The sequence below is a fragment of the Priapulus caudatus genome, unplaced genomic scaffold (assembly GCF_000485595.1).
Source record: "Priapulus caudatus unplaced genomic scaffold, Priapulus_caudatus-5.0.1 Scaffold148, whole genome shotgun sequence".
NCBI classification, from domain to species: Eukaryota; Metazoa; Priapulida; class Priapulimorpha; order Priapulimorphida; family Priapulidae; genus Priapulus; species Priapulus caudatus.
The window spans coordinates 221750-233092 of NW_014577209.1; the positions used below are offsets into that span (position 1 = coordinate 221750).

Consider the following 11343-nt stretch of genomic DNA (forward strand, 5'->3'; position numbering starts at 1 on the left):
CATATATATATATATATATATATATATGTCTGTGATATATGACGATGTCATATATGATGATGATGTCAGCGTTGGAGGTGTTGGAGTTAGCGTTACCGGATGAGTAATGATTTTGAAATATACGTCAACTGTATCGCGTGACCCTCCCAGAGGTCCCAAGTTGGGAAAGTCCAAGAAAGGGAGCCAGCAATCCAAGAAAGGGAGCCAGCATTGGCCCAGTAATCCAAGAAAGGGAGCCAGGTCCATCGCCGTTTTTTCGCAGTGCGCAAAAATTGGAAAAAAGTTGTGGCGGGCTGCGATATGTGTTTGTCGCGGCATACCACCATTTTTTATAAAGTATACACGTAAAATCATCGTTTTATCGCCTTTTATTGTTCGCTGGAATCAAAGTACATCAACAACAACGGCAAATTTAGTAATTTACCAATGTAGATTTTCATATGGCTGAAAAATGTTACGACCGGGAGCTTCTGACCTCATTCCGGGGCACCGGGAGCAGCGTGTCATACCGGGAGTCTCCCGGTGAGACCGGGAGACTTGGGACGTCTGCCCTCCCTCCACGCTCGGGGGATAGCAACACCCGTGCGCGACCCATTGGACGCAAACATGGCCGCCGGGCAGCCGAAATAGCGCAGGGATAGTTTGCGTTCGATTTGGTCTACACCGCTTTCAAACGTTCTAACTGCGATTCCGCTCGACAGATCGATGAGATGACAGAGCAGCATTTAGAGATCTACTCTTGCACTCTTGCCAGTAGAGAAAAGTAGATGCGTATCGAACTGGCTATGAGAGAGTTGAGAGAGTTAGCATGTACCTCATGTACCCCATGTACAGCCGCGACGCCATTGTGTCGAGCACCGCCAGGAGATCACTCGCGCGACCACTGGACGCAAACATGGCCGCCGGGCAGCCGAGAAGCGAAGGCGGAAATTGGCCGTTGCTGGCCGCGTGGGATATATATATCTATATATATATATATGTGTGTATTGGCACGCAGATTTTATGAGCACGATTATTGCGTCGCTATGCCTCAGACACGCCGGAAGAGCGTGCGCCCGTGCGCGAACGGGTTTGATGCCCCCTTGCCCGCACTTTACCCGACTGTGTCGATATATCCGAGCTATACCCTTTCTCGTAATATTATCATTTCCCTTTTTGAGCGTATGAGGGTATTGAGTGTGGAAGAAGGATTTCCCCGAGGCAAGTACATGGCATTGGTGCACATAGAATGTGGGCTGGGGGACTTTATGGCAGAGCGAAATAACTGGGCTATACGGTGGAAGCGGGTGTAGACGGGGGTTACGTAGAGATAAGCGGGATACTTGAGTTACGTGGGGAAGCGGGATAGCTGGGTTACGTTGGGAATAGGGATAGACGGGCTCCATGGGGAATCGGAATAGATGGGTTACGGGTGAAACCGGAATATAATGATTACATAGGAAGACGGAAGAGGTCAGTTAGGAAGAAAAGTGGGATAGATTGGTCGCAGAGGAAAGCAGGGTGAATGGGGTTAAGAACTGAAGCAAGATAAATAGGTTATGGAAGGAACTAGGAAATATAAGTTACGGAAAGAAATGTGTTAGACGCGCTACGGATGGAAGCAGGGTAGAGAAAGCGGAAGATGGACACAGGTATACGGAGCGAAGAGGGAAAGGCGGGCTACACTGGAGAGTATGATGGACAAACACGGCAGTGGTAGGGTGCGTACGCATGTCCCAACGATGTTGACCGCGAGTCACAAAACCATCCCTCACTGTATTGGTTAGATACCCACTACGTCGTGCTGCTAACACAACAGAATATGCGCATGCAGAACACCGCTGATTCCCTATATGCACGTTTGCCACAGTCTGAGCATGTGTTGATGTACATACATGTGTTGATGCGATCTGGAGTGTGTAAAAAAATCATCGTGCAGAAGCCATATGACATTGTAGAGACACACCCAGGTCCAATCCCCTCATGTGGATGTGACATAATGCGCGTTTAACCTGACATGCATGTGTCGTTTACCCCTTCACCGTTCATTCTCTGTGATTAGCCGCTAGCGCGCGTAATCCTAAATTGGATACATGGAGATAAAGGGGCCGGGTCGGGCTGTCAGGACCGACCTTTTTTGTCGTGTAACCTTAGTGAGATTGGGATTAACGTAATTACGACCGGTACCTCACGCTGAGCACCACGCTGTAGATGCTAGCAGTGCAGGAAACGCAGTGGAACACGCATGCAGACACACGCACGCATGCACGAACGTGTGCTCACAGATACGCATATATGCGCATGCACACGTACGGACACGCATTTACACGCATGCGCAAACACATGTGCACGCTAGTACACACATGCTCACATGCATGCAAGCATACACGCGCGCACACATACATACGTCCACACATACACGCTGGTCTTGTGTATATATGTGTATATACGTACACTCGCATTCATGTGATGTAATCTCATAAACAAATATGCGCCCGCGTACGCAAAAACGCGCACGCCGGCACTCGTCACAGACACGCGCGCGTACGCACGCGCACGCAAGCGTGCACGTATGCAGGATTAATCAGGAAAACGCAGGCACGATCTCATCAGTTTATTCCATCAATCGGTGCGCTATGGAAATACAGAAAGCCCGGGTCTTCCCAATTGCATCGCTGCTATATGGTGAGCGAATTCCGTTCGTTCCACGCGTGCCTGGTCCACACCTGACGGCAACGACACGAAATTAACCCAAATGCCTATTACACAACAACATAATGTGTTTGTTGAATTGAGTAGATGCACGCCTTGTGCGCGTATGCGCGTGGGTGCGTGTGCGCGTGCGTGCGAGCATGCGCGCGAGGGTGTGTGCATGTGCGTGCCTGCGTGTGTGCGAGCATGCGTGCGAGGGCATGTGCGTGCGTGCGTGTGTGCGAGCATGCGTGCGAGGGCATGTGCGGGCGCGCGTGTGTGTTTGTCCATACAGAGCGAACATGAATAAAAGAACTCGCCGACCGAGTATTTACCACCCCGCGGGCTCTAGCGCACGCAGCGGGGGGGGGGGAGATGCTCAGAGCTCGTGACATCTCTCATCAGCCGTTGATGCATTGTAAGATGACCCGCCGGAGCACGCAGCTTCATTACGCCGGCGTACTGTCTGCGTGCCTCAATTTGCATACAAACTATCGTGTAAATTTCCACTCTGCATATATGGGACGTTGCTCGCGCTCGCGGGAGATCCAGAGACGGGCGCTCGGCGGGAGCAAGGTACTGGAGGTGACCCGGGACGCAGCAGCTCACTGACTTCCTCGCGTTGTGTTCAAAGAAGCTGCTTCCACCCCTGCTGCTACTATCTTCTGAGAGACGATGAAGGAGAACAGGCGCGTTGACTGTATGTCCGAGCACGCCCAAGATCATATTAATCATAAGAAGATATATAGGATAATAGGATCAAATAGATATCGAAGCATTCGTAACCGCCATGAGAGGTAAACAGATACAGATTCAGCAGTATCTGACTGATGACACAGACTGGTGCCAAATATCACAGCGGCTGAATCCGTACGAGGCACTGGTCCTTAACGACGTACGGAGCCAGTCTACAACGGGTGTAGAAATGCAGCTCGTAATAGTTGCACGCTATAGACGGACGTCTGCTCCTCGATTCGTTCTGCCCACAGCTTCCACCCATCTAAGTACACTTAGGCAACATTATCGCGTGCCCATGACGTAATCACGGGATCACGTATCACCGGCGTACAGGGTAGTGTATAGATTGCCGTAATGTTACACCAACTAGACATTTACGGGCGCATTTTCGGGTTTGCATGCTGATTAGCCAGCGCCTAATTATTGCGTCGGTATTATAGTGAGTATCGATATCGCAGCTAAGTGCTTGACATCCACGCGAACCGAAGTGCCTGTCACACGGGGATCTCACGCATGCAGACCCTGTCAACTCGTATTCAGGGACGAGTATCAGTTACAGGAGGTTTCTTCTTCCTTTCCTCTCTCCACTTATCTGCGCTGAGTATCTAGTCAACGACTAGTGTGAGTCACACGCACAGACCAATGTAAAAATGCGGCAATAGATTCTTACGCGGGGTTAATCTGATATAGGTTATACTTTCGATGTTCGACGGCAGGATGTGACAATCCTATTTGAGATTCGAGTTATGATATATATTCCTTGGTTTCCTCTAGCGCACATACAACGATAGTATCGGTGTGTGGGATATACGCCAGCCAGCCATCATGTGGACTCAGGCCGTATATGTTATAGTAATGTTATAGTGAAATTTCCACGGTCTTTGCTTGCTCGACGTATGAATCCGCTCCGTGCAGCTTACAGCGACACAATTGATATCAAATACAGCAGGTTATACACGTGCCATATCATCGATATCAGTCACTATCTTTACATTCAGATTTGAATTCTGCGCGCGAGAGAATAGTTCGGAATATTCCGAGAAGGATTTAAACTCGGCTGCGGGCAATCTATTCGTGATAACACGGCGGCATTATGCCGTATTAGAGTGGCGCGCGTCCACATTCTATAGTCGCTACCAGCACCTCTCCTTATCTACCCTGAAGCATTCATGAATTCAGAAGAGGCGAGCGCGTCATCAATCATCGCAGAAATGCCCATTTAATAACACTGGCAAATCTCATTCTGAAACTCGTTTAACTTTATCTCTCGCGGCGAGACAATTTTTAGTCCTCCCCGTCGTGCTTTCTTCTTCGTATAGCGTAACTTCCCTGCCACACGCTCACGCACTAGTATTCCGTCAACATCCGGGAGCTTGAACGTTCGCAGGCCGCCATTTTCTCAATCTCCGGGAACGACTGTTTCTCTCTCTCTCTCTCTCTCTCTTTCATATAATTTCATTAAAAGTCTCTCGTTCACACGGTGAAGTATTTCCGATGCGGCACAGTAGATAAAGGGATAATTCGCAGACGACGGTGACGAGTCGAGATTTCGGATTCTCGCCCCACACATATACAGGCCTACTGCCGCCGCGATGAGCGAGACATCGACAATGACAACGAATGCAGATTTACGTCTGCGGCGGAGGTGCGTGCGAAAACGACGTGACGGCTTTATAGATCGCTAAGAGACGCTGCACGATGGGTGACGACATCGCTTTCGGTGCGCGAGCGAGGTTAAGCTTTCTTTAGGCAGCGTCGCAATAACGCTATTCCATTTGCGCGCTGCATGCTGTTACGCCACAGGTAATGTGGTTATGTGTTATATAGAAGCATGTCGTGCGCGCACGGGAGGTTCATTTCGATTGGTCTTCGATTAGCTTAGGGCTTTGGTCTTAGAATTTTATTAGTCCATACGGACGCAAAACTATTCGAGCTAGAGTGCGTGAGGAACAGAGAGAAAGCGGAAGAAAGAGAAAAGAGGGGAAACGGAAATCACTGATTCCCGCTGAGACAGGCGAGCGTAGAATGTCTGCCTCAGACGAACCAGACGCGGAAGCATTGTGTGCGATATCATCCCCCAGGGTCCGCTCAACAGTCTAGTACAGCTATTAATTATATCAGAACCCGTGTACACGAAAGCACACGTCGGTATCGTTGGCGGGGAGTTGGATTAATTTCCCCGCTGATTCACGTGATACGTCCGCAGATTTCACGTGCGCCATCTATTAACACACATAACGATGCATTCGCAGCGTAGCGGAGCGGTTTGATAACTTGGGTTTCTTTGGCTGGTCGCCGCTACCGGCTTCAATATATCTGTCAAAACGGCTTCAACTTCATGTAGAACGTAACGCGCTGCGGCGTGAATGGAAAGCAATTTCGACGTTGTCATTGTACGATAAGACTCATCCAGCCATACGCATTTGGTAAGCGAAATTGTTTTGAAGTCCTAAGTGATTTCACTCCAAGTTTTTCTATTATTGTCGCCCACAATCACGTCGCAATTTCAATTTCTAGATGTTGTGTAAGGAAAACGGCGATTTTGTTTCGATATTCACAATGGCTGTCTTCGCGCGCACCCTGGTCGCCGGATCCTCACGGGGAACCGCGATTGCCGCGGACGACGCGCGCTGGCTCATGCAGGGTAGCTGGGCCGACCGGAAAACTGCGAATCTAATTAAAAAAAAGCGCACACTCGTTCGCTAACTTATCGAATTCACGGCGACAAAAGCTTCACCAATCGATATTCACTGTATGCGTTTCGCAGTATAACGTCAACAATAACAAAGACAACCGTCCGAAAGCCCATCAAACCTAAAATGCTATCATCGATCCAACACGAATCATATCCATTCGGCTATTTATTATTACGCCGCACCAATCTGGTATTCGCTGCCAACACTGCACACCCGGCGCGTCGTACACTAACTAGATGAGATCTCGTTTGATTTGTCTCGCCCGTTATGCGTGTGATGAACGCAGGTGATGGATGCAATCACCACCCTCGTTCATGTTTGCTCAGCGGTATGATCAGCCAGCGGGCTTGCATGCTGCGTCAACCGTATATGATCAGCGTGTATACGACCGCAGGGCTGATTGAATATTTCGCTCTCCGTGAGCATAGCCGAGGAGGCGGTATATATGAGACAGAGTAACGGCCCGTAGTAATGAGCTATAACGACGCACTGACGCCGTATGATTATCTGCAGCCTCGCCGCTCCACCGATCATTCCTGATTGCTCTACATCAGAGCTCTGCAATATCTAGTCTATCCGATAAATATCATATCTATAAAGGGAGAAGGGACGCCCTTACAGCGCGTACTAATGCCGGCTGTCCGGTGACAATTAAGGCATATGTTGACTGCGCGTTACTAGTTAATTACGAAGTGCGAGTAAACCTATACAATTGTAAGGTCTTCGTTATATATGCTATGTAAGGTTATACGATTGCGTTAACAATTATTACGTTCGCATATTCACAATTAAGAGCGCAGAATACTATTAATAAAACTATTCGTAATAGTAATTGAAATAGTAATAATATTTGTAATAGTAATAGTAATAGTAATAGTAATAGTAATAGTAATAGTAATAATAATAGTAATAGTAATAGTAATAGTAATGGTAATGGTAATGATCATAGTAATGGTAATGGTAATCGTAATAGAAAGAGTAATGGTAATAGTTATAGTAATAGTATTAGTAATAGTAATTGCAATAGTAATAGAAATAGTAACAGTAATATAGTAGTTGTAATAATAAAAGTAGCACAATGAGTGAATGAAAACACGTGGTTTAATTCACTCCTGGTAATACAGTACCGATATTAATACTAGTTGTATCAGTACTAATATTAATGCAGTATTAATATAGTATTGTGAGCTTTTGATCTCAAAGGTGAGCTTGTGATCTCAAAGATACAATACACACACGCACATGGGAGAGAGAGAGAGAGAGAGAGAGAGAGAGAGAGAGAGAGAGAAAGAGAGAGAGAGAAGCAGCAGCAGCAGTGACAAATTCGACTCGACGACACGCACAGATTCAGTGAAGCTCATCAAAACCAAATTCAATTAGCTCGACTATCTTAACTCGGCAGATAAGCCAGCTGATTGCAATGAACCGCGGGATTGATGATGCAGGGCGAGATAACACGGTTTGCATGCGGCCAAGAAATGGCGGCATATCACACTGATGAACTGTGCGTGCCTTGTCGTTGGCCGCACACTCTCCACGTACATCTCCACGCCTACGCAAGACGGCCAACTAAGCAGGGTTAGCGAGGCACACCCACTAAACTGCACCCCAAACGAAAAGCAAACGGAAAAAGGGATCACGATAGAGCGCAGCACAAGTCCGATGATTAGATGCGAAATCTACGAGTAATACGTGGCTATAGGATATGTGTGCTGTGCAGTAGGCTTTGGGTCGCAGGAGAGCATCTGCACATTTCAATCTTAAAAAATGTCAGAAATCGTGCGTAATTAATCTCCATAACTCTAATATAAACGTAATGTGATGTAATGTCAAAAATAAAATTAATACATAAACATAGCAAAATGATCCATTTCACATATAGTCTTATCCTACATCGACTTCTTAAAACCGCAAGAGGTCTTCCCTCGCCATTACTCAGTTTGTTCCTTAGAAATATTTGCTTTCTTCCTTAAAGATTTTCTCACGCTACAACCTTAGTGTGCGTGATTATGGATTGACTGGTCAAGGACGGTGACCGTGACTATACAGCATGCGCCAAACACCTCTAATTTCGTTTACGCGTATCACCTAGATTATTTTCTTCGTGCAGTTACGACTACTGTGAATACCATACGGCGATGCATTAGCTTATAATGGAAATGGTGAAATTCGTACGTATCGTTGCCATTACACAAACTATATTAAAGTTTGTATAATATTATATAACACGTGCGAAACCATTTTCGCATCTCCGCCGAGGTATTCGCGTGCAATGCTACTCACTTCCTAATAAATGAACACATAGTCAAAATGGACAATTTGAATAAAATTTCGCCTAAAAATAGGCGGATACATGCGTTACATTGCTGCGTCACGCATATCGAAGTATTGTGTTTGTCACGTGATCGGACAACGCAGAGGGTGTTGTTAGAATAGTAGCGGGAGAGAATTAAACAGTTAGTATAGTAGCGGGAGAGAATTAAACAGTTAGTATAGTAGCGGGAGAGAATTAAACAGTTAGTATAGTAGCGGGAGAGAATTAAAAAGTTAGTATAGTAGCGGAACAGAATTAAACAGTTAGTATAGTAGCGGGAGAGAATTAAAAAGCCGAAGCATGTATGATGCGCATAAAGCTACATAAATCGTTCATAATCTTAGAATTCAAGAAAAATTATGATATCATCATTATCATCATCATCATCATCATCATCATCATTATCATTATTATCATCCTCATCCTCATCCTCATCCTCCGCATCCTCATCTTTATCATCATCATCATCATCATCATTATCATCATCATCATCATCATCATCATCATCGTTATCATCATCAACATCACCATTCATTCTCATCATTGTCATTGTAATCGTCATCGTCGTCGTCGTCGTCGTCATCGTCATCGTCATCTTCGTCGTCATCGTCATCGTCATCGTCATCGTCACGACTACTGATATAAACAAACTATACCGCATCATGGCGCAACGTTAACGTCATCGGTCAGATCAATATGAATATTATCTGCTTCCACATCATCACTGCTGGCATCAATAGAAACACCATCATCATCATCATCATCATCATCATCATCATCATCATCATCATCGTTACTATCGGTATCTCATTACTGCACTTTATCTCCAGCATCCCTGAAAAATAGTCATAAATTAAAGCGCGCATGGTAATTAACTCGCGCAGAGAATTTTCATGACAAAGCAGCGCAGCTAGCCGTGTTTGCAAAAGTAACGCTTGCCGCAATAATTGTATTGCTATGTGATTAGAATGTTTACATTTCCAGCGTAAATTGACAAACGCACGCGCGTACTCGCACTCCCATGCGTAAGAAGGTTTACTAACCGAAGGTTCCACCTGGCGGATGAACAGACAGGCGCATGCGCGCACGCACACACTGACAACATACAAGCGCGCACCCACGCATGCACGCTTCCACGCACCCACACACAGCCAGCCGTACGCATACATATATAGCGGTCACACATTATAAGACATTTTACATGTGCCAGGCAGCATCGTTTAAACGGTGCGTTTAATTGTTTAAAAGCAGATCTAATTTACAATCTTATAACCGTCCTAACAGTGCTCTACAGTCATACAGCAAACACTGCAGACTCCAGCTATAAATATCATTGGAACATATACAGCGACGGGTTTGGTTGATATAACTGGTAATATATGTGATTAGATGAGGTTAAGCTCGCAAAATACAGAGCAAATGTAATGCGGCTAGAATTTTTTGAGGAATGGCATAGTGGTTTAGTATTATAATGAAAAACCTTAGAGTAGGAACTAAAGACACGGATTTAGTAAACCATGCGATTTTTACTGCGTCAACAGTCTTTACAATACGTAAATATTTGCTCTCCGAATCACGTTGAAATAGCCCGGATGGTAAATAATGGATTTGCTTGAACGTTGCCCGAGTTTTTTGTCAGTATCGCGTAAGTCGGTTTGCCTTCCTTTGCATGGGCAAAAAACGGAATTAAGGTCTTATGGTGTTAAACTAGCAGCGAGAGAAATTTCTCTGGAAGCTCCGGTGGTTTACTCACGTATACATAGACGATTTAGTAAATACATACCGAGTACGATGCCTTCTGACAATATTGAACTCTGTGATGAATTTCGCACCGCTCCGCAACTAGCATATTCCAACTCTACTCCACTTTCCACTACCATCCCGAATCCTTACCCTACCCACTCACAACTTTCAGGATTTATCGTCGTCATCATCATCATCATCATCAGCATCACCATCATCATCATCATCACCATCATTACCATCATCATCATCATCGTCATCATCAACAACAACAGCAACAACAACAACAGCAACAGTATCACACTTCCCTCATAGGCCCATAGGCACACACTTTCAACCAGCTAAAGGGCCCCAAATGTATCCCGCGCAAGAGACTAACCGCACCCCACCAGCCAACCGCTTCACACACAACCCTGCCGCTGCGTGCTAACGAGGCGTCGTGTTTGTGCGTATATATATATATTTATTTATTTATTTATTTATTTATTTATTTTAAATATATATATATATATATATATGAATAAATATATATATATAAATATAAATATAAATATAAATATAGATATAAATATATATATATAGATGTACGAAAATCTCGAGCTGTCGTCAACGTTAGTTCGCATCGTGAGCTTACGATGATACTGTATGTAAGGAATAGGGAATTGAAGCACCCGTCGGGCCGGTCGGTGCATGCAAGAGGCCAGAAAACACCCCATGGGAACGATATAATTTTTTGCCGGGCACGAGCTTCGGCCGCCGACCCCCCCAGCGACCGCTCGACCCCTGCGGGAAGCGCTAAATCCGTTTTAATTCAGTGTATGTGAAGAATTCTACCCAGTGTGTGTGTGTGTGTGTGGTGTGTAGCTGTGTTGTGTGTGTGTGTGTGTGTGTGTGTGTGATGTGTATGTGTGTGTGGTGTGTGTGTGTTGTGTTTTGTGTGTTTGTGTGTTGTGTATAAGTAATGTATGTGTGTGCGTGGCTCGTGGCGTGTGGTGGCGTGGCGTGTGTGTTGTGCGTGTTGTGGTGGCGTGTGTAGTGTTGGTGTTGTGTGTGTTGTGTGTGATGGTGTGTGTGTGCTGGTCGTGGTTGTGTATGTATGTATGTAATTCGTGTGTGTGTGCTGCGGTGCATGCGTAGCGACTGTGTGTACTGTGTGGCTGCTGTGTCGGTTGTGTGTGGTGT

General features: G+C 45.7%; 1 protein-coding gene across 1 annotated transcript in view; it reads left to right on the top strand.

The window, feature by feature from the left end:
• Positions 1–3460: 3460 nt before the first annotated feature.
• LOC106806211 overlaps positions 3461–11343 on the top strand; it is a 17931-nt gene continuing 10048 nt past the window's right edge. The window contains exon 1 of the mRNA XM_014808085.1: positions 3461–3604. Coding sequence (XP_014663571.1) covers positions 3461–3604 — 144 coding nt within the window. The remainder of the gene's footprint in view (positions 3605–11343) is intronic.